The 24,929-nt window shown below is 42.5% G+C and overlaps 1 protein-coding gene across 2 annotated transcripts in view; it reads left to right on the top strand.

Annotated features, from left to right (window-relative positions):
• Window positions 1-23,339, top strand: part of LOC135696876 (uncharacterized) — an 86,192-nt gene extending 62,853 nt beyond the window's left edge. The window contains exons 3-4 of one of the 2 annotated variants that reach the window (XM_065216419.1): window positions 2,684-2,788; window positions 23,046-23,339. In XM_065216419.1, the coding sequence (XP_065072491.1) occupies window positions 2,684-2,788; window positions 23,046-23,266 (326 nt within the window). In that variant the 3' untranslated portion in view covers window positions 23,267-23,339. Of the gene's footprint in view, window positions 1-2,683; window positions 2,789-3,820; window positions 4,419-23,045 lie in introns of those variants that run through there. The other variant, XM_065216420.1, reaches the window with a different exon arrangement.
• The last annotated feature ends 1,590 nt before the right edge of the window (window positions 23,340-24,929 follow it).

The raw sequence follows: 24,929 nt of genomic DNA, 5'->3' as shown, positions 1-24,929 counted from the left end.
GACTCGAAAGGCATTAATTAAGATCTACTTTTGAATATTATTGAGCGATTCCTTGCCAAAAAGGCCTTTTTTATATTTAAAAAATACTAATCATGCCCCTTCCAAGTGAGGATTTGCAGCAGTTTCCATTTCAATTCTTACTTAACTTACTGTACTGTATTGAGTATACACAAAAGGACAACACCAAAATCATTCGAAAATGGCGGTTATCATTATGTGTGCTTATAATTTCTGGAACAGTCTACACATTTTTTGTTAAAACGCTCGAAAATTAGCTATGTCTTAAGATTTCGATTACAAAGTGGCATCAATCTGCAAAAACTAAATGAAAATATCATATAAAGACTGGAACGCGCAAAAATTGGTCGACAAAAAAATCTTTTCTTTTAGTCAAAATTCTTATCACAAAAGTCTTCTTATTTTTCTTTTGGTAGTCCAATTCATATATTTAAGGGGAAAAATGTTCGTTTGTTATTTTGGTTTGCCAAATCCGAACTGCCGTGCCTTTCGCTTTACCCCTTCCATTAAATTTTGCACAGTGGTCTCATCGACCTTATTCGCCGCCGAACGCCAGTTACCGTATGCGTGATAATGTCCCATAATGCAATGGTATGAAACATCCCCCCTTTGAATAAATAAAAAACTCGATAACGAAATTTTTGAGATTTTTTTAATTTTGACATTGCTCAATGAGCAATGTCAATATTAAAAAAATCTCAAAAATTTCGTTTTCGAGTTTTTTTATTTATTCAAGGGGGATGTTTCTCAGAGTCTTAAACTATGTTAATTATCGATCGAGTTTCCACTTGCTGCAATTAAGGCCTCCACACGCTTCCGGAATGCACGGCAGGTTCTATTAATGCAATCTGGATCCATTTCTCTCCAGGTACGGGTCAATGTTTGTCTGAGGCTTGCTGTACTCGGGTGGCGTTTAGAACAGGTCTTGGCCTTCAAGACGCGCCATATTGAGTAATCCAGTGGATTAAGATCAGGGCTGGATGGCGGCCAAATATCCTTCGTCCAGAACGGAAGATGTTCCTGCAACCACTTCTGAGTGCGGTTCGAGGTGTGGCACGGAGCCCCATCTTGTTGAAATACAATATTTGGCTTCGGACCGTACTTTGATCCACGCAAGAACATACTTGCTTAAAATCCCGATGTAGACCTCCGTGTTGACCTTGTCGGCTTCTGGAATGAACACCGGGTGCATTTTTGCCATCGGAAGCCACCAATCCAAACACCATAAAGCTAGCAGGATACTTGGTCAGATACACGTTCTTGTGCTCGTCGGCCACGTCTTTTACCGGAAGAGAACTAATATACCGGGTGGTTCTGAAATTTGATACGGGATCGACAGTTAACATGCTCTCGTCGGTGAAGGATTACCGGATTTTTTTGCTTAAGGAAGTTCAAGATTTTCTTGTATCGTTCGACTCGTAGCTCCCCTTTACGATCTTCCGTGCCGTAAAGTCACTGATCCCGTGTTCCTTTGCCATTTTCCTTATTGAACGCACTGGATTCACCCAAATCTTCCTTTTGATAGCAGCGATAACCCTCGGAACCCGAGCTGACCTCGGACGATCTGTGGCCACCTTCGCGGATAGTTGTCCTTTCTTTTCTCGGTCTAAAACCCTTTTAACGGTCCACCGGGACACACCCACGGCAATTGAAATGTTTTTTTGCGACATTTGCGCGTGGGACAAATCACAAATACGCTGCCACTTCGTCATGGTGCAACTGTCAAACTAAGTTAATCATTTTCTTTTATACACAGCCTACTACGGTATGAGCTATAGGTTACGTGCATGCAAAGAAAACCAAGGCATTGTATGCACAGGTGAAACGGGAACCTTATTTGTACGATGGTGCAAGCATTATCACGCATACGGTAGATTTAAACTGCTGCTCCATGGTGTTTTCCATGGATTTATTAGTTTTTTTTTAGATTCCGTTTGACCAAGGCCCAATACCGTTCGATAGGGTGAAGTACTGGGCTGTTGGGAGGGTTGTGGTCTTTGGGTACCACAACCACGTTGTTCGCATCGTACCACTCGATTGCCTTTTCCCATAGTGGCAGCTCGCCAAATCCGGCCAGAATAGCACAGGTCTATTATGTTGCTTTAGGAATGGTAGCAGCCGCTTTTCCAGCCACTCTTGGACGTAGATCTCTTGATTGATGGTTCCCGTAGTAATGAAAATGCCGTTTTTTAGAACACACGCGCATATGGCCTGAAAGACGAGATATTTTTTCGGAAACTTCGATAGTTTGATGGTTTTGAAAATTCCAGCCACCTTACCTCTTCCTGATGCGGTATAAAACTCCTGTCCCGGAAGCTGCTTGAAATCCGCCTTCACATAAGCTTCGTGTGGGAACGTCGGATTCTCTTGCTGCGCGAGCAAAATTTTGACACGCTGCTCCTCTTGCTTGGATGTCATTTTGAAAACTCATCATAGCAACCATTGTTTATATACTCAACTTCCAAATGCAGCATTTCAGATTTTTTAAATGCATTTTTAACAGAAATTCACCAATTTGAAGTTGACCAATTTTTGCGCGTTCCAGACTTTAACATAGTGAAAGTAGCTGGGATGCACTTACATTTGATGTTTGCAGGGGAAATCAATCACTTATACAGCAAAACATAACTAACAATTATTAAAGCTCTCTTTTCCTTTCCCACAGGCCCAGTCGTATTCCCCGCACCGCCCACCGATGGACCAATGGAGACCAGTGGAGTCGTCGTCGGCGCTTCCGGCTACGGTTTCGTGCCCCCAAACACCCCCCAAAGTAAGACCGTCTAAACGCTTTATACAAAGAAATGCGCAAACCAACCTTATTTTCCTACGCCTACTACCACTACCAACTATACCGCTTTCTGCCTTCTTGTAACCCAAATGTAGTAGGGGCAGTAGTGACCCAACGACGATCGAATTCGACTAACCCGTCGCCGTCGTGGCCTACTGCTTCCACCACCCTACCACACATACTGCCCTTTTTTTGACTGGTTTTCAAACATTCTAACACACTGACTCGAGGTAATAGAATGCATGTTGCATGTGTGATTTTGTTGTTGTTGTTGTCTATTCTACGCCAATTTTGGAACGGCGAAAAATGAAGCAGAAAGCAACAATTCCAATTAACCGTCTGAACGCTCCAGCGCCCCACGTGGGAAAGAGTCGGTGCCGGTGTGTAAGAGAGATCATAACCCAAACGAGGTGGAAACACTAGCAGCCATCGTTAATTGCATGAAGCATGAAGCATGAATGGAAATTAATAAACATACATTTGATCATGAACTACAACGAAAGGAACAAAAAATAACAATTAAGCTTGCTCGCGTGGAATGTTTGTAAATATGATGGAGACTAGACCGAGCAATGCGCCTCTAGGCTAGGATCAGCTGTGTATTGGCTTGCATGATGATGATGATGATGGTACTAAACCTAGTTGTGTAAGAATCGGAATTAACTCTCCTTTAGAATGCCAAATGTAAATAATCCCAAAAATGCCTAATGTAAATTTTGTCTTGCGATTGTTTATAGTGTATTTTTAAGAAACGGCCAACCGCCACGTCCCGGCCGAGCTGGAGCAATACTTACCATCCCCAATAGGCATGATTAGAGTGAATAACAGCATCGATTTGTATGTGTGTGTGTTTGGGTAAACAATTTTCGCTAACAACCAGTCAGTCGCTATAGATAGTCCAAGGAATGCGAAAAGTCGATTACCGTCACACTAACTACAGTAACTGCCAATATTGTTTTCTCAAAGAATGATGTTTTGCTAAAACCAGTGTTCCCCATTTCGTCTTTTCCGCAGATTCGTTCAACTCTTATTACAGAAATCTAAGATACTTCTAAGTCACGCTTGAAATATAATGTTTCGTTTTTCTGATTAGTCTACTGTATAAAGGAACCACAACTAATGCTACATCGTATTATAGTCGCTAATTGTACAAGGATCCATATTTATAGATATCCAAACTTGGGCTTGGCCCGAGCTGAATTTGATGCCATATCAAATTTTGACCCCAATTTGAGTTTTTTTTCCGGTTCTATTTTCTTATCCCACACAATTTTCATTTGAAAAAAAAAACCACTTTGTATTTATTTGTAATTACTTGTATTGTATACGTATAGGAAAAGACAATTGTAATTTAAAGTAACGTTAAGTAGCGCTGTACAAATCTTATCGTCGAGAACACCTGAACCTGGATTGTGTAAATTTGAGAACCTGTATTATAAGTTTGAAATGCTGTTTTAATTTAATAAATTATTTTTAGTTGACATTTTAAATGTAAACAAACGAAAACAAAAACAACAAAACTTAACTGGTTTTTATGACTCAATCTAACCCCCTATTACCGATGTAAATAGTGTTTGAGTGCGGGTTGATTGTTTCATTGGTGTTGACGGATTAACTTCTTTATAATGACACTGACATTACTAACAGACATTCTTGACAATCAGTTTGAACAGATCATACACGGCAAACAAATTCACATTCCCTTGATTGACCGAAAATGTGGCATGACATTTTCTGCAAATCATGGTCAATTTGCTCAAGGTTCATGTCATTTGCTGCGAATAATTTCGATACCTATAACTTACAGATGGGAGGGAGCAATAATAGTAATCGACACTGCTTTAACATGACCAATAAAGTAGAAATCTTCACGGGCGAGGCGGCAGTGCCATGGTATGGCTGTGGTGTGTCTTGTTGAGAATTAATTTTTATGGTGCAATAATGGGTGTCTCGTAATTGTGCTACTGGGCAGGTTATTGGTACATGCGAGTAAGTACACAAGGAATCGAGCACATATTATCTGGCCAATTTGATCACCAATAGCACCAATTCTTCGGGCGCCAAGGAGCGTATAAGTATGATCGGGTATAGTGGGTATTTGTCGCTAAGCGGATCGTTTGGGTCTTGTGGCATGATGGACAGATTGCAAAGTGTGGGCCATGTAGGGGAAGACTGTCCAAAACGCACTGGCGGGGTAATTGGTAAATGATCGAACGCGTTTTATCAATTCTGCGATTTGACGTGGAGTAATGCAAGTTGAAGTAATGCTGCTCGATAAATCTACAAATCCTGGAATGGGGAAGCTGTGAATTCAAATGAAAACGTGTTGAGCCATATTCCACTGAGGGTTCGTTTTTGGACTGTTCTCCCCTACGAGCTGGTAGTTGCAAGATGATTGCGGTTCAATGGGCATTGACTTCATTGTTTGATGGTAATCTTAGTTGGTGTGTATTTGTCGTATTGCATGTTCCTATGTTTCTGTCGAAGAGTTCTGTCTAGAGGAAACAAAATCTGCATTCGCAATTTATGTGTCAATTCTGAAAGGTACACATTCTGCCAAAAATCCATTCAATATTGGAAAGAGCTTTGCGTATATTTTTTCAAGCTCATTTGCCGTAGCTTTTCGGAGCCGATTTTCTTTGTTTAGATTACAAAATTACATAAAACTAACGTTAGTAAAGCGGGGGCCGCGGCTATCTCGAGGTTAGGGGTAACAAATTGTAACAAATGGATGACAGGGTAGGGATTAAGAACACAAGGTTTGGAGAGCAATGATCTCGAACAAAGCAATATACTGATGAAAAAGACAGACATGGGGGTACACCAATGGGGAGCTAACAACTTGAGAGAACACAAGATGACACTAACTACTATCCTATCCTCAGATCTATTCTAATAGAGATCTCGGCTCGCCAAGATGTCTCTGACAAGGATGCGGATATCAATTTGCGCCTGCGAGCCCGATTCGAAAGAAATGGGAGTCTAACGAGCAGTGATTGGACATGAGCCTCGACATGACACGTCTAAAGTCACGGCTCATGTCCAACCCTTTGAACCACGGCTTGTTCGACACCAGTGGGTGAATAGAATGGAACCATCTTCCCAGATCACTCTCATACCCTTTTTGTTGCCAGTTGGTGAGGACTTGCTGACGGGTAATTGAGAAAAATTCCGCAAAGGCGATTTGTCGATCGCCTTCCATAGCGCCCACTTTAGCCATCAAGTCCACTTTCTCGAAACCTGGAGTAGATCAATGAGATGGGACTCATACTAAAGTGATCGTATAGGAGCAGTTAGATAAAGTACTCAATTTGGCTCAGATTTCGGTCAGGAAATACGAGGAGGCCTCATTGAACGAGTAGCGTCCCACGAGTTAAGGCTATCCGTAAAAATGAAATAGTGATCAGAGAGTAGTGAGGCAATTTGCTCTATTGCGTAGAATATGGCTGCTAGTTCCGCAGTGTATACCGAACAGGGTTTTTGCAGTTTATATGAGGCGCTATGAAATTCGTTGAATACGCCAAATCCAGTGGAAGCCGTTATAGTTGACCCATCTGTGAAAAAACTCCTATTGTTACTGACATGGTGGTACTTGTTTGCAAAAATTACCAGACACATAAAGACTTGAAAGATATATCCTTTAGTTGAAGCTGTAACTGTGCAGGATGATGCTGCCTAGAAAAAACAATCAACTCAGTTTTTCCGGAGAGAATTCGAAACCTAGCTACATAGCCCAAGCAGACAAATTGTCTAAAGTATCTTGTAATGGTCCTTGTAGGTCCAGTGCACTTGGCTCGGTGACGGAAACAACACCATCATCTGCAAGCTACCTTAGCGAGCAAATTTCATCAAGACAACCATCAATGTCTTTTACATAAAAAAATATAAAGAAGGGGACTTAAACATGAGCCCTGGGGGAGACCCATGCAACTAATTCGTGAAGTTGTCGAGCTTCCATGAGAAAAGCTTATATATTTCTCAGACAACAAGTTGCTCAAATAGTTGCTCATAATTGGTGAGATGGAATGGAAGCACTATTTTCCAAATGCTTTTTAGCTTTCATGTGACTTTTTAGAGCTTTTCTACCCATATTACTGAGAGAAAACACGCACTTGCTATTGACACTAACGTTCCAGGATAAAGGCTGACTTAAAGTAAATTGGTACGCACAAAAAGACCTGTAATTCGTGATTCAATAAGTTTAAAAAGTCCATTAATTGTTACTTTACACTACTTTTATTAAAACTTCATAGTTACAGCATTAGATGGTTACATTTCTCCAGTTCGAACGAAATCTCGAACCTTCCTCTTGATGGAGCCCATCAGTGCCCGCACAGTGGAAACGGACACGGAATCAGCGCATTTCTTCCAATTTGTCCGCATTTGCTGGATGTCCTAGACTGCCCCGCCACTTCGTTGAAGTCGTTGCTTAGAAATTGCCCAGCATTTTTCGATTGATCGAAATTCCGGACAATTCGGAGGATTCATTAGCTTGGGGAAACACCCTTTTAAGGCATTCATCGATGTAAACTTGGGATGTCTTCCTCGCGGATGTGATGAATAGTTCCGTTTTCAGGCCACAACTCCAAATCGCTTGCCAAATCATGGCCTTTTTCGCAAACTTGTCGGCAAACACGAACTTGAATCTTCCCGGCACATTCCCACGTCCAGTCGCGATGCAAAACTTTTGACCGGGAAGCTGCTTAAAATCGAGTTTGACGTGTGTTTCGTCATCGATCAAAGTGCAGCCCTTGTGTTTCGTCAAAGCATACAAGAGCCTTGCACGCTTTTTGGTCACCGAATTCTGCTTTATATGCAGGTTCGGATGTTTCCTGGCTTTGTTCGACTTCTAGCGTTCCCTGGCAAGGATGTTCCGCACCGTTTGAAAGTTGGCGTTGTACCGCAACACCTTGCTGACGATCCCTGGTTCCAGTTTTGTTGTAGGTCCGCTGCTCCCTTTCCACACTCAGGGTTTCCTTGTAGGTTTTGAGCACTCGACAAACTGTTGTTTTTGGCATCTTCAGCACTTTAGCCAGCTTGGAACCGGACCACTCCGGATTTTCCAGGTATTTGCGCAGAATATTTTTTCTTCTTTCGAGTTCCATTTGACGTTATTACTGAACGCGATCGGCTACTTTGATCAAAATTGCACCAATTTTTCTCTATAGAAGTGTAAACAAACCACACAAACAAAATAGACGGCTGCAGTCAGTCAGCAATAAAAGGCTATCGAAGTGGTAAGCGGGACCCACAAAGTATCGTCACCCTCAGCGTCAGCGTCTAATTTAAATCTGATCAAAATTGACGAACTGACGCAGCGTCGATGTAAAGTCGCCTAGTTGAGATGTCCGTGGAAAAGCAACTTGACATGCGTTACACCTTTCATTTGACGGACAAACCCCTTCGCCAACGCTGACGGTGACGCAGTATTGTGGGTCCCGCTGGAGCGACGGAAGCTTGCGGCATCTGCGTTAAATTTGAATCCCATCAAAATTGGTGTTGACGTTACTGTCCCGGTTACTGTAGCTCTTTACTCTTATGACAAATTCCATCAAGTATCATTCTGTAGTGCGCGAAAATATGCGGCCTGCTCGTGAAGAGCCGAAGCCGTCAACGTGAACTGACGAACGGGACTTCACGTCCTGTGAAGTCACCAACATTTGCCTTGCGGTACAACTGTCATTTGACAGATGAACGCAAAGCTGTTTGGATTGCATTTTTTTCAGTACGCCCTCGGTGAACAATATTGAGCGCAAAGTTACTTTTACTCAACTTCGAAGGAACGATACATACATACATACATTTATTTGTACAACATCACATTTAAGATAAGACATAATCAACAATAGTACGCCACAATACTCGGTTTGCGGCTGCCGCTCTCCATCCTCGGTCATGTCCAATGCTCGCTAGTCCGCCTGGTCCGCCCATCGTGCTCTCTGCGCTCCACGCCTTCTTGTGCCAACCGGATCAGTAGCGAACACCAACTTTGCAGGGTTGTTGTCCGGCATTCTTGCAACATGCCCTGCCCATCGCATTATTCCGGCTTTGGCCACCTTCTTGATGCTGGGTTCGCCGTAGAGTGCAGCGAGCTCGTGGTTCATTCTTCGCCGCCACTCACCGTTCTCCTGCATACCGCCGAAGATCGTCCTTAGCACACGTCGCTCGAAAACTCCGAGTGCTTGCAGGTCCTCCTCGAGCATAGTCCATGTCTCGTGTCCATAGAGGGCCACCGGTCTTATTAGCGTTCTGTACATGGTACATTTGGTGTGGGGGTGAATCTTTTTTGACCGTAGTTTCTTCTGGAGCCCGTAGTAGGCACGACTTCCACTGATGATGTGCCTTCGTATTTCACGACTCACATTGTTGTCAGCCGTCATTAAGGATCCAAGGTAAACGAATTCCTCCACTACCTCGAAAGTATTTCCGTCTATCGTGACATTACTTTCTAGACGAATCCTGTCATGTTCGGTTCCGCCTACTAGCATGTACTTTGTTTTTGACGCACTCACCACCAGCCCGACCTTTGCTGCTTCGTGTTTCAGGCGGGTGTATAGTTCTGCCACTGTTCCAAATGTTCTTGCGATAATGTCCATGTCGTCCGCAAAGCACACAAATTGACCGGATTTCGTGAAAATCGTACCCCGGCTGTTGAGCCCGGCTCGTCGCATTACACCTTCTAGAGCGATGTTGAAGAGTAGGCATGAGAGTCCGTCACCTTGTCGCAGTCCCCGGCGAGATTCGAATGAACTGGATAGTTCATCCGAAAACCTTACGCAGTTTTGCACACCGTCCATCGTTGCTTTGATCAGTCTGATCAAAGTCCCAGGAAAGCCGTTCTCGTCCATGATTTCCATAGCACTGTGCGGTCGATACTGTCGTATGCCGCCTTAAAGTCGATGAACAAATGATGCGCTGGGACCTGGTATTCACGGCATTTCTGGAGGATTTGCCGTACGGTGAAGATCTGGTCCGTTGTCGATCGGCCGTCAATGAAGCCGGCTTGATAACTTCCCACGAACCCGGTCATTTTAGGTGATAGACGACGAAGATGATGGTGATCGCTCTGAAGTTCTCACATTCCAAATGGTCGCCTTTCTTGTGAATGGGGCAGATTACCCCCTCCTTCCACTCCTCCGGTAGCTGTTCTGTTTCCCAGATCCTGACTATCATCCGGTGCAGGCAGGTGGCCAACTTTTCTGGGCCCATCTTGATGAGTTCGGCTGCGATACCATCCTTACCAGCTGCTTGTTTTTGAGCTGCTGAATGGAGTCCTTAACTTCCCTCAGCGTGGGAGTTGGGCTGTCCTCTGATGCACTGACGTAGTCGTTTCCTCCATTGCGCTGGTTTCCCGTGCCTACGTTCTCCTCGCCATTCAGGTGCGCATCGAAGTGCTGCTTCCACCTTTCAATCACCTCACGTCCGTCCGTCAAGAGGCTCCCGTCCTTATCCTTGCACATTTTGGCTCGCGGCTGGTAGAACTTCCGTGTTTCTTGCGAACGGCACAGCAGTTCCATTTCCTCGCACTCCGCTTCTTCCAGGCGGCGTTTTTTCTCCCGAAAGATGCGGGTCTGCTGTTTTCGCTTCTGTTTATACCGTTCCACGTTCTGTCGGGTTCCATGCTGCAGCATTACCGCCCGCGCTGCGTTTTTCTCCTCCAAAATCGCTCTGCACTCCTCGTTGAACCATTCATTCCGTCGACTTCTTTCCACGTACCCGATGGTGCTCTCGGCTGCGTCGGTGATGACTGCTTTTACTGTACTCCAGCAGTCCTTTAGAGGGGGCACATCAAGCTCGCCCTCCTTTGGCAACGCTGCCTCGAGATTCTGCGCGTATGCTAGGGCGACATCCGGTTGCTTCAGTCGCTCTAGGTTGTACCGTGGCGGGCGTCGGTACCGTACATTGTTGATGACGGAAAGTTTTGGGCGCAGATTGACCATCACCAGGTAGTGATAAGAGACGATGTTAGCGCCACGATAGGTCCTGACGTCGATAATGTCGGAGAAGTGCCGTCCATCAATCAGAACGTGGTCGATTTGCGATTCCGTCTGCTGTGGTGATCTCCAGGTGTAACGATAGGGGAGGTGGTGTTGGAAGAAGGTGCTACGTATGGCCATGTTCTTGGAGGCGGCGAAATCGATGAGTCGTAGGCCGTTCCCGAAGGAACGATACGTAGGCGCCTTAACATGGAAATGGTCACCCTAATGACAAAATAACAAAATACGGGTGTAATATTTTGCGATAAGGAACAAAACTACAATTTTTTACCAAATTCTGTGAACCACTTTATCGTTTTGCTATGGTAAGGCTGATAGCTATGTACTAGAAAACTATGTTTTAGCTCATAGAAACACCTAAACTATGAGTTGATAGATCATAAATATGACCTGCAAGCTATAGTTTGCTTTGTGTACCTTTTAGCGCTAGTTTCTATGTCATAGTTGCAAGCTATGAACATAGCATAGTTTGTTGGATAAAGCTTTTTGATAATTCGATGGTTCGCGTACGTCTACAGCCTTTTAGTGGATTATTGATCACATGGTCGCTCCCAGAATGTCCGGGTGCTACCGGGAAACCTGTCGCATGGGACAATTTGATTTATTCACCAAGTCAAACCGTTCGACAGCTCTTTTTTCATGGATTTACATCGGTTAGCTTACTACAGTCTTTTTTCTTTTTTCTTAACTGTAGAGCCTTTTTACAACTGCACCCTTTACTTAGGAATATTGTTGCCTGACCCATTTTATTTTGGTGCTAGTCACATATGCTCTTACAATTAAGCTGGGTTTAGACAGGGCAAGTCAATTGATCAAGTCAGTTGAATTCAATTGACTTGAACGCGAATTGAACGTGTAAACCATGCCATTCAACTGACTTGATCGACTCACTTGAATTGAAAAAAGTTAAACCAGGCTCAACTTTTCAAGCCAGTTGAATTCAACTGAGTTGATCATTTGACTTGCCTAGTCTAAAGCCAGCTTTAAGGTGTGATAGACATTTGTTGACATTGCACGCTGTCCCAATCAGACACAACTCGTATTTTAAAGTCTAATACCATTTTGGGATTGCTTTGCTAAACTTCAAAGGGTTCTAATATCTCTTTTCCAAATATTGACATTCTTTGCTTGAACAGTGCTCCACAGCTGCAGAGTATATGCTCAGCAGTTTCGTTTTTAAATTAACTAAACCAAATTTCGCTAGACGGAATTTTTCCTATTTTATATAAAGGGCGAACTCGAAATTATTGCGACACCGAAAATGTCATGCCAATTTTCTTATAATGTTTAGAATCAAACCAAAATTTTAGGGTAGTTTTATACATATATTTACTTCAAAAATCAAAAGAAAAATTAATCGATGGAGCCTTGAGTGTAAAATTGAACGCATTTTCGCTTGATGCCCTCCATCAAAGTCTTTACAGTGTCATCCGGTACCAGTTTCTCAGTTTTTTTTTTTCATTTTCTTAACATGTCCTTCTCGTCTTTGACTGTCTTCTTGCTCTTCCGAAGTTCTCGCTTCATTATTGCCCAGTACTGCTCCACAGGGCGCAGCTCCGGACAGTTTGGGGGATTCATGTCCTTTGGAACAAAATGGACAGAATTGGCGTCATACCACTCCAGGACACTTTTAGAATAGTGGCATGATGCCAAATCTGGCCAAAATAGCGGAGCTTCGTCGTGCTGCTGCAAGAACGGCAAAAGGCGCTTCTCGAGGCACTCCGATTTGTAGATCTCGCCATTTACTGTGCCCTTTGTCACGAAAGGCTCACTCCTCAGTCCGCAAGAGCAGATGGCCTGCCAAATGAGATATTTGGAGGCGAACTTCGACATTTTCTTCTTCTTAAATTTGTTGTCCACATCGAACTTGCTCTTGCCGGTGAAAATCTCCAACTCCGGAATTTGCTTAAAATCGGCTTTTATATACGTTTCGTCGTCCATCACACAGCAGCCATATTTTGTCAGCATCTTCTCGTAGAGCTTCCGTGCCCGAGTTTTAGCCGTGGATTGTTGCCGCTTATCGCGGTTTGGGAAGTTCTGTACCTTGTATGTATGTAGTCCAGCTCTCTTCTTTGCATTCTGGACGTAGCTCTGCGACATGCCGATCTTTTTAGCCAAATCACGGCTTGAGACGTTGGGATTTGCTTTAATCATCCGCTTCACCTTTCCCTCCGTCTTTTTGTTCTCCGGTCCCGGTTTTCTTCCAGCTCCTTTGCCGTGGTCCAACGTCAACCGCTCCTGGAACCGCTTCAACAATCTGGAGACGGTTGAATGGTGAATGTTCAACATTTTTCCCAACTGCCGGAATTTGTTCTCTCAACTCGCGTTGGTTCACCTCCATTTTCGTTGAATCGAAAAACACGACTTCGAGTTTGACAGCATGTACACAATACACATCAATGAGAAAGTGTGTAAAATTTGGTTGATTTTTACCCAATGGTAAAAAAGTTATGCCCTGTTGAATGTGTTGCAATAATTTCGTGTTCGCCCTTTAAGTGATATCTGCTAGGGCAGTGACCAGTCATCAGACCAGTCATCAGACCAATTATTACCCGAAGATCTCTTTTACTAATGTCGTTTTCGTTTTTGCTACACTACACCGGTTTAGTGTAAGCAGTAATAAACGCGAGTCATTGACAGCTCATCATCATTTGTTTGTAAACAAAGGTGCAACCGATAGCTACACCCTGAAATTTTTCGGTGTTCGGCGGTGTAGTACCGGTGTAGCTACACCGCAAAACAAAAACGACATAAGATTAAGCAAAATCCGGGCTTTTGCTGCACTTGGTCTTATAAATCTTTTCTTGGATTCTACTATGGACGTTTCCCAACTTTTTAGTTCTATCCTTATAGTACACTCAGAAACTCCACAAAATAATTCCGGACCGATGAAGTTCGATGCAGAAGCTCGCCTTGCTAGACTGTCGGCATTTTAATTTCCTTCAATGCCACAATGGCCGGGCACCCAGTATAATATGACTTCGTTCCTGTCGGCCAATTGTTTTGAGAAAAGAACACATTCCTACACTAGCTTCGATCGACATGTGAACACCTTAAGCGCATTAAGAGCAGCTTGGCTATCCGAGAATATACAGATCTTGGCAAACCTGTATTTTCTTGTGAGACAGATGTTTGCACATTCTATGATTGCTTGAATTTCTGCTTGAAATACTGTGGAACTATGTCCCATTGGTATAATTTTACTGACTCCAGGGCCGGAGACCCCAGCTCCAGCATCTTCACCCATCTTCGAGCCGTCGGTGCAAAATACAATAGATCCTGGACGGATGTTTGGCCCACCAGACTCCCATGTATGGCGGCTTGGTTTAACCACTTTGAAGGGAACATCGTAGTTTATCTTTGTTACCATCCAATTTTTTATTGTTTCTACAGCTGAATTAACCTTGGGATCCTTAAGGATCTATAGATGTCCTACCAAGTCACCATCTAAAAGTTTATTTTGACGGTTAAACTGTAAAGCACTTTTTGCTGCCTGTAGTTTAACAATTTTAGATATTTTTTTTTTAACACATTTATTACACTTGTTTGAAACACAGTTTACACGTTTACATTTTCACAATTTAAAACAAAGTCTAGGGCTTGAACGAAAAAAAAAAACATTTTCGGCATCTAACACAAAGTTTACGTAACATATAAACAATTTTAGAGCCTTCCTCCTACAACTTCAAGAAGTCCCTAAACCCTGCTCTTTTATCTAAGATTGTCTCCAATTTCAGACGAAGAAAGATCCATAAATCTCGAACACAAACACAACTGGAAAATTTATGTCCTAAATCCTCAGGAACGTTTGGACTGAACTGGCACATAGGACTGTCTTGTCGGTTAGTGCGGTGCAGTAAGTCTGCATGAGGTATTTTCCGGTTGACCAACAGGAAGAATGTTGATCTTTCAGCCGATGTAAGATGTTTGCTGTTGATATTATTCCATACTTTGCTCCATATGATGCTTGGGTTTTCTTCAACAATTTTAGGGCGCTTTATCTTGTCGCGGAAGAAATTGTGTAGTCCATCAGATGATGGGTTTCTTATTATCTGCTCTGGTATATAGGGCACTATTTTCCCTATATATTTTAAACAGGGATATAGCACTGGTATGGCCGCAATGTTTGGTGGATTTGCTATGTGCACTGAACGAACTCGTACGAACGGTGTGCGCTCAAGACTACAGCAGAATCTGTTCATCAGAAGTGATTTGCTTTTGTGCATGGGCAGATGAAGATTTAAGCCACCATAATTTAGAGGCAATGTATGTTGCTCCATAGGAACTCTTGTAGGGAAACGACTCCATAAGAAGTATCCTATTTCCGATGTTATTCTTGCAGTTGCAGAGTTAGGCATACTAAGAACTGAAGCCAAATACCACAAACGTGACGTAATAAACGTGTTTAAGACAATTACCTTCTGGTGCAGAGTCAGGTTTCTTGATTTGAACAACCACATAAGATGCGATGTTTTTCGAATGGCTTCTCCCCAGTTGGAATCGATAGTTTTCTTTAACGAGTTAAAGTAGGTAACACCAAGAACCTTAACTGATTCCTTGCTGACCGGCCACGCTGGTTAATGTTCTCCTCGTTGTCTTTCAATATTTACTGCTACCGTCTTGCTGGCGTTCAAAAGTGCTCCTGAGCAGGCTCCGAAATCCAAAAAACCTTGTTTGACACGATCCAATTTGTTATCATCGACGATGATAATCGAAATGTCGTCCGCATAAGCGACTACTAGGTATAGTACAAAAAGGTGCATACTAAGGGGGTCACCTTGGCGTACGGACCGAAGGATAGGGAATTCAGGAAAGAGATTTCCGTTAATAAGTAACCGTGAACACGAAGTGGACATAATCTTCCCGAGAAGTGAAATAAATGAGGGATTTAAACACATGCTCTGCATCACAACCAAGAGAAAACCGTGATCAACACGATCAAAAGCATGGTCTAGATCAAAGGATATTAGCTTGCCTGATTTCTTTTTGCAATTGAGTTCAACTATTCGGTCTTTGATGGAATGTACCGCATCGAATATATTCCTTTTTGAATTTGAGCACTTTTGGTTTGGAGTTAACAAGCTGTTATCCTCCATTACTTTACTTAGTCTATGTTTCAAGATCCTTCGTTAGTTTTCCAGCGAAAAAAGCCACGTATTTTCGGCTTTTCAAAGTCAATCCACAATGTCATCCAGCTGTCATAGTTCCTTCTTTCGCGCAACCATCGATTCCATTTGCCTGAAAACTCCTCCAAGACCTCGTCTGTGAGTACATGTGCACGAATAGACCAATAACCGTTTCCAAACGGTTTTCCCAAATCAGGCAAGCAACACCTTGTTTTGAAAGCTTTGTGATCAGAGAAGGACGTAACCAGATATTCTGACGAACGGAGATGCGGAACAAGGGCCGACGAGACGTACACTCTATCAAGTCGAGAAGCGGAATTAGGACGAATAAAACTAAACTCATTTTGATTAGCGTGCAGAACATCCCAGGAATCAATAGCTTTTGACTTTTGAGAGACAAGCTATTGCTGTTTGCGCCAGTTGCATCTTTATTGTTCACGACGCAGTTAAAGTCGCCACCTATGCACCTGATCATCGGTTGAGTTCTGTTGGTAAAAGGGAAGAGAGTTTTGGAACAAAGATTCACGTGTAGAGTAGTTTTGTGCACCAGAAGGGGCATATATATTACATATTGTTACAGAACAGCCTATTTTTACTGTTAAAATTCGACTATCGAGGCTGCGCTGCACGTTTGAGTAAGGAATGTGTGCTTTCAATGTATCCCTCTTCTGGCAATGTCCACATTAGTGAAGCCTGGGATGCACAAATGAGAGTTTTCTACTTCTTGGAGGAGAACAATGTCTAGGTTAGTCAGGCGAATAAACGAATACAACGATTGGATTTTGTTTGTATTGGATATAGCGTTGGTGTTAATACTACCTATATTGTAGCATGTTAGTGGAGGGCACATTTAGGTTACGGGGGGAATCAGATTTTCGAATTAGTGGTTGGGTTTGTCTGTGAAAGAGGAGAATTGATCCGTTGTTTTTTCGGACGGCCTCTTCCTCGCTTCACTGTTCGATACGGATTGTTTTCGCTGGCAGAGTCGTTACTTTCGCTTTCGGAAATCTCCATGGAAAGGGATAGGAGGGAAGGTGAAGCAGCCTGTGGTTGATTCAATGGGGTTTGGGATTGCGACGGAATCGCTGGAGTTTTGAAGGTACTTACATCACCAGAGCTAGCAGTTTTTTCGACGTTTTGTTGAACATTACTGGTCCTCTCAGCATTTGGCAGCTGTTGGGTGGATCGCTCTCCAGTTATCGTCTCCTGTTGTTGGTCCACGGTTGTTTCGTTTGTGTTGGTTTTCCCGATTCCGTTTTGATCCATTTCGTGATCGTGCTCGGTTGTTCCCACGGCACTTGAAGTCGTAGTTGTTGGAATGATTGTGATGCTGGGCGAGGGGGCCATGAGAGCATCTGATGAAACAGAGGAGACAATTTGCTGGCTTGGTCGTTCGAGTGTGTTGCCTATTGTATACGTCTCGTTGGGAACGGAGGTGTTGGAGCCAGTGGAGCTTCATTGTTCAACACAGCTGCAAAAATGGCCAGTGATGACCCAGTGTTTGCTCCTTGTGTGCTTGGACCTGGACCGTTTGATGCTTGCGCTCGTTTCAAGCGGCTTTCGAGGTCAACCTTTTGTCCCAGCAGTTTTTTATTTTCGACGCATGTACTGCCTGGATGAGACTGATTCTGGCAATGTCGACACGTTTGAGGCTGGTTTCGATAAGTCACCAAAGTTTGTTCTCCTTGGATGGTGATGAATGATCTGATGTGTCGCCACAAGTTCATCTTGACGACCCAAACTCCTGAAGCGGTCCCTTTGCCGACAAAGTTTTCGCTCCAGCTTTGCTCTTTGGTGCTCAATACATCGCCGAACTGCTTTAAGGCAGCAATCATTTCGTTCTTCGTCACGTTTTCAGACAGGTCATGGACTTTAATTTCCACACCCCCATCATCCATCTGAAGTCGCACCTTGTACTTCTTTTTGTTCACCTCCAGCTCATGTCGTTCGTCATGATGAATCACCGTGTCCTGGGCTGTTTTTATGTCAATGCACTTGACATGCACGCAGTTTTGTGCGTGATTCATTTGAAGACGCAGTACTTGGTCGAGTCGCAACCCGAGAGTTTGATACACAAACAAGTGTTGATACAGAGAAACCAATCGTTGAGATATTGTCAAAAGTCTAACACTGCTTCTTGACGCCAAACTCAGACCTACGGATTCTAAACTCGGCCTAACGCATTGAAACGCCATTGAAACGCCAATGAATTCACTTCGGCCAATCGGAAGATGATAAAAATTGATTCGGTCGGAGCACTTCTTTTGTTTTTGGGAATAATAGGTGCAAACCTTCATACCACGCTTTCTCATTGACTTCGTTCGGTAGCTTATTAACTAAATCATGGATTTTTTTGATGTTTTCTGCTCGATAGGCCCAAAATGGGCGATTAGGCCGAAGTAGTTCTCTACCCTATTTAACTTCATCCGCGAGCTGAATTCGAACTCCATCTAGAGTAGGCTGTGTCAACATAACATTTTCAACATATTCTCCTACACCAATGGAAGGTCATGTTTAGGGCAGTTAGTAACCGATTTGAAATCGTGTTCTCAAACTTTCCCCGCACTATAATAGCCGCATCATCTGCCAATCACCTCGAAACCCTGCTCCGCTAAACTTTTAAGGAGTTCGTCCACTACTAAAGACCACAATAAGGGTGATAGTACCCCTCCTTAAGGACAACCCTTCATCGATCTTATAGTTAGTTGCGCACCTCCAAGATCAGCAGGAATTTCTCGATCTGTGGGCATCGCCATTATCCATTGAATAATGCAGTTATCCAAGCCTCTTGCTTCCATAGCTGAACGCATTATGCTGTAGGATGCATTATCGAATGCTCCTTCAATACCAAGAAAAGCAACCACGGCTATTTCCTTGGCTTCAAGCGATTTCTCGATTTTATTAACCAGCGATTGTAATGCCGTTATCGTAGATTGACCTGATTGATAAGCGAATTGAAATTTTCTAAGAGGTAACCTTGCTAAACTTGTTGATTTAATGAAGTCATCCATATTTGTTTGCATTGTCTTCAACAGAGCAGAGGAAAGGCTTATGGGTCTGAAGGCTTTCGGAGTCGTTTTATCCCTTTTTCCAGCTTTTGGAATGAAGATATCTCGAACCTACTACAGTCTTTAAATGTATCATTGACCACAGTGGCCACTCCCAGAACATCTTGGTGCCCCCGGGGAACTTGAAGCTGGAAGGCTTTCAGTCATAATTTCCATTAAATTATGAAAATTTTGTTTAAATTAGAGATTGACTACTTCCTCCAGGGCTTCCGGAACCTGTTTGGAAAAATTTGGGTGACTATTGGCACCCTGTATAATCTGCATGGTCTTTAGTGAATTTTCCACGAATATCTGAAGTTCGTTAAACTTCCCTGGAATTCGAAAAAAAAGACACTTTTTAGTATGTAGAACTTTCCCAAGGGTTTTTTGAAAACTTTCATGAAGTTTCCTGTGAACTTCAATGAAGTTTTCTGAGAACTTTCCTGAAGTTCGTAGAAAGTCCCCGATTTTTCCTGAAAATTTGTCCAAAGTTCCCTGACAGCATCCTGAAAGTTTCTTGAGAACTTCCCTGTAGCTCGTTAAACTGAACTTCCCCGAAAACTTCACCAATGTTCTCTGAAACTTTCGCTGACGTTTTCTGAGATGATCTCTGGAAATTGCCCTTGAAATTTCCAAAGATTCTCTGAAACACGTACATTTTCCCGGAAGTTTGTAATCCGTCCCTGAAGCTCCCTGAAAACTTTCCTAAAGATCCCTGAGAACATTTCTGAATTTCCCTGATAACTGAAGTACGTAATGCTTGAAAAAGTTCGATGAAATTATCTAAAGTTCTTTGAAAAACTCCCGAAAGTTTAAGATTCCCTGATATTGTTCCTCTGACTTCCTCTAGAGATTACTCCAGATTTCCCCTGCAAGTTACCTAACTTCCCTTTGACGACAAATTATATATACCGTAAGTGGGGGGTGACCATGAGCCAAAAAATCAAAATTTATCGTTCCCTACCTTACAACATTCACATTTTAGTAAGGACAACCATTTCAAGCATGTAAATATATTCATCAATGATATATTTACGAATATCATGAAAATGTTTGATTGAAATTGATGTCTCATTTTACTAAAATTAAATAAAAAATAGGCCAATGTAAAACCTTATGTGGGGTGACAATGGGCCAAAACATAAGTTTGGTTAAAATATCTTAAAATATGAAAATTTAACAGAGCGAGTACACCTGGTTAAGATCGCAACGTACTTCGTATGTATGGCTAAAAATCGCGTCTAGCCCTTGTCTATCCACATAAAAGTGTTTTCAGACTTTTGTTCGTCGGTGGACATTTTACGGTTATCATTTTCTGCATATTCAAGATATTAGCATCAATGAAAAATTTTCAATTTTGGCTCAGGGTCACCCCTTAGGCCCAACGTCACCTTTTTTTCTGTTCGGGACATAATACCACGGCGACCAGTAATTTGAACTATTGTAGTATATTCCGTGTCCTTAGTTTAGTGCATGTCGTATTACCATAGAGGTAACTCTAAGACCAGAAGGTCCCGAAGAAACGTGCTCAACTTTTTGGCTCAGCTCTGGTACTATCTTCGGTCCCAAGCTAATCGATTCACCCCTCGAAACATAGGAAAATCCACTAACCCCTCATTTTATCTGTCAAACTTTCATAGCGAATCAAAACAAACATTGTGTAGTACTAGAATTTAAACTAGAATGGGGTACGTTAATCGATTTGCTTGGGACCAATAGGCTAGTCAAGTAGTGAGCCAATTTAAAATCGTTAGTTTCCACCGGTTGGTATTGCTCCATCACTATTGCGAAATGATGAAGTATTCGGGTTTGATACAGTTGTCATTCTTGCCTTCATCGCAAGGAATCGATTCTAATTTTGAAGGTCCCGCTATTTATACCCTTCGGAGTGTTGAAGCAATGACACCGATAATGACCATGCATCAGAACCCTAGTCTTAACCACTTCAAACTAAGAACAGCGAATAAAAGGTTAGGAATCACGTAGATGAAAAATAACTACCTAACTAATTTTTTCCTTGTTTCAAGATTATCCTCGGTGGAGAAAGCCGAGTCTTGTCACTATCAACAAGGCATAAAAAGCAACAAGGACTAACATGTGTTCCTTTGATTACTGAAAAACCTTGTTTCCCTAGTTTGAAGCATTCAAGACTAGGAATCGGTGGTAGATCTTGAATCCCGTAACGTACCACGTACCCCCGTCTTACGGTATAGTAATTTATTATTTTATTTGAAAATGAAAAATTTTACCTCAACTTTTTGAAATGATTTTTGTAGTAATAAAGGGTGTATTCGATAAAAATGGCACACACATATATAGCTGTTACTTTTTAGCAATTATACCAAATACCTTTAAATTATCAGAGAAGATTCTTTAGAAAGAGCTGAACACGTTAAAATATGTCATTAACAAATTTGGATTTTAATCAAGAAAAATTTTGAACAGTGTCTGCAAACCAACTTTACCTAATGTATCCTTATTTTTTCTATTCCTTGTTCAATTTATCGACGTATTTTGAAAATGTAAATTGTGATAGAAAATACTGCCTCTGTTTTGATTTTTCATTTGATTTGAAGGGTTTAGATTTATCAAGTCAAAATGAAAGATTTTGAAGCGCAATTTTTGACCACCACCAGTCCAAAATTCTGACATATAATATTTGGTCTCATTTTTATTACTTATATTTTTTTGTTTTCATTATTATTACTCGAGATAAAGTACTTATCAGACCTTCATAAAAATGCCATGTGTACATTGTGGACTAAACAATCTTCAATCGATATTTCAAGTCATTTGGTATAATAGTTAATTAGTTACAGCTGTGTATGTGTGTGTGTAACATTTTCATCGAATACACCCTTTAAGTTATTCATTACAGTGCTATATTTTGATTAACTCGCCATAGCCAAGTACCCGGGAGTTCCTTTGCCGGAAAATTGAAATAATAATAGTTCAGCATTTAGAAAATTTCTCAAATGGTGAGTTTCAATTATGAAAAAAAATGTTGTTAAGGTGAGTTTTGATCCATTTCTCGGGATGCAAAACTCAGATAACACTACTCACAGCTTTGTTACCCAGTCACAATGCAACTCCCTTGTAGTGATTAAAGTTTTTTCTCACCTCTGTCGAAGTGAAAATACAAGAATCGAGCAATTTTATCAAATCATTTCCGACTACTCGCTTCTAACTACGTAGTAGTAGCGGTCTAGTAGGTCAATTGCATATCAAAAGCCACACAATGGAGTGCAGAAATCTGCACCGCATGTGCATGGTGCCCGGTCCGAACCGAATAGCTATGAGAGTCGGACATCGGTATCTTTGCATATTTGCTCGACGACACCAGAGCACTTTGTATGAGACTCGCCTTCCATCACCTCCTTCTCTTGACGTGTGTGTATGTTTTATGTGAGGTGCATGCACAGGCGTGTTCCGTGTAGGCTCATTGGGAAGGAGTTAAATATAATCATCACTTATTCACCCTACTCGGATTAACGATCTAGCAGCAGCCACCAGGTGCTCCCATTTGTTTGCCATTGCTTCCTTTACCTAGTACATACCTACCTGTCGTCGTTCAGATATGGAATGTCCACTCAACACAATCCCCACGCCGCGCCGTGGCTAAGGAAGTTTCAATCAAGATTCTGATGTCTGGAAATGGATAGCAGCAGGCGTTAAATTGAATTGTTTGCCGTGTGTTATTAGGTTATGTAATTATACGGTCTGATTGACGAGAACTTGCCGACTTGTGTGTAAATATAGGAGAGAGATACCCCACCGATTGGAATTCCATTAATCGATTCATACCTAAGGAACTGGTTTACTGATCTGACTCCGACTTGGTTGAAAACGGCGGGAAGTTCTGGTTGGGAACATTCCATTCCTCAGATCCTCCAAGGTGACAATGAACTTGTACAGAACTCTACATACATACCCGATACATTCCTATACACATGAGAACAATACGAGACTAATCGACCATCGATCAACCCCCTCGCCTCCGATCCGAAACCATCCCGAACCCCCTCCCGCCATGCGTGGGCCGCTCTTTTCTTTTCAACCTTCATTTCAGAATACCGGAAAAAGTACCTTCACTACCGCCATAGGAAACCGGTGCCGCAACGGCCACCGGGGCCTCCTAAGAAGCCACCTCCCTTGCATCATACCGGTGGTGGGAAGAAGCCACTGAGACATCCACCCTACAAGGTCAGTCGTCCGGTGGCACTGGAGTCACCACGACCCAAAAGAACGCACGTCAAGTACGTGGCGGCCTTTACCGTACCCGGGTCATGAGGTTAAGTCTGTGAGTGGAAGCATTATCAGACGTTCGGAAAGTAGTTACCATATGTACATAACTGATCTTAAGAATATTTATATTGAATAAGGAGTACAAAATACAGCCACTAATACTCGATAGAAAAATATGCGTTTAATTCATTTGAAAGAAATAGACCAGCAAATGTGGGGATATTGATAGAAAATTTAGAGATTTTTTTAAAAGATTCATAGATTACCACGGTGGTCCAGGATGGAAACTAAGCAATAGGTTTATTCTTGTACAAAGCAAAAGTATGTTGCACCATATTATTTTCTTATCACAAAAAGCAAATACGATAACAGCCGTAATCTCAAAGTACTAAAGCATGGTTCAGATAGAATCGCAAATTAAGTTGTCAAATTAAAACTTGCATTTTTTGGCAATCTTTCACTAGGAACAACAAAATATCCAGATGACGCATTTTTTCCCTTGATTTGTTTTCCGTCGATCTTGTTTTCCCTACTGAGTGCTAATGTTACCGACGCCAGGAAGGCAGCCCCCACACCTGGACCCTGTCTATTGATCCATCAACTCTCATGGACGATTTTACTTCCCGTGATCAGAAAATCCCGACGGTGCGTCACGTTTACCACTAGATCATCGGCGCCGCTACAGATGACGCATGGTTATAAGAAAAATCGAAAATTCAGGATATTCTTATCAATGGGCCCAACCTTTAGATCCATAGGCCAACATTAGAGCCATTTCTCCTATCACAAAATTATTAACACAAATAAAACACCGCCTCAAAGCACTATTAACTTTTTCACCCTCTACAGGTTATCGCTTTAGCTCAGTCGGTAAAAGCGCAGCTATAAAGCAAGACCTTACTGGAAGCGGCTGGGTTTCATTCCCGGTCTAGTCGAGGAATTTTTCGGGATAGAAAATTTCTCGACTTCCCTGGGCATTAACGTATGATTGTATTTGTCATACAATAATACCAATGCAGAAATGGTACAGGATCAGAAAGCTCTCAATTAACAACTGTGGAAGTGCTAAAAAAACACTAAGTTGAGAGCCGGCGTGAAGTCCAAGTATGGACGTACCAAAGCCAACAAAGAAGGTCAACCACAGCATGCTCCAGCGGCCAATTTATATTAACATCTGGCCATCTCTGCAGCAGCCCGGGTCTTAATTTTCACAGTTTTTCACAACACCCACTCAGAAATTGTGGTCGATTTCGGTATTTTTTTTACTTGATATGAACTTAACCTGGCCGGAGTCATCTCCTCGTGCCGTGGCTACTTTTTTCTCATCAATATCAATATTTTCGCGAATTCAGCAAGATTGCAAGAAGAGCACTTTCATTATAAATTGCTCGTGATTACCTCTCACTCCAGCAGGCCTGGGTTCAATCCCAGTCGGCACCGCCGGGATGTTCTGAGGCATAACATATCTGATCACGCCTTCCTTCGGAAGGGAAGTAAAGCCGCGTTGGTCCCCGGTTCATGAGTTGATGGGTCAATAGGTAGGGTCCAGATGTGGGAGTTGCCTCCGGGGCGTCGGTAGCATTGGTGCTCAAATCAAGGAAAAAAAGTAGAAGGGTCTGTGCCTAGGGGCACGAACGGAAGCTTGACGTAGTACCGCTAGTGGGATACTTGATATTGCTGTTGAATTTGCTTCACGAAATGCATAAAC

Source organism: Ochlerotatus camptorhynchus, unplaced genomic scaffold (genome assembly GCF_037179485.1).
Source record: "Ochlerotatus camptorhynchus isolate MF236.1 unplaced genomic scaffold, CSIRO-AGI_Acam_v1.1 ptg000062l, whole genome shotgun sequence".
Taxonomy (NCBI): Eukaryota; Metazoa; Arthropoda; class Insecta; order Diptera; family Culicidae; genus Ochlerotatus; species Ochlerotatus camptorhynchus.
This window is presented reverse-complemented; position numbering and strand designations above follow the sequence as displayed.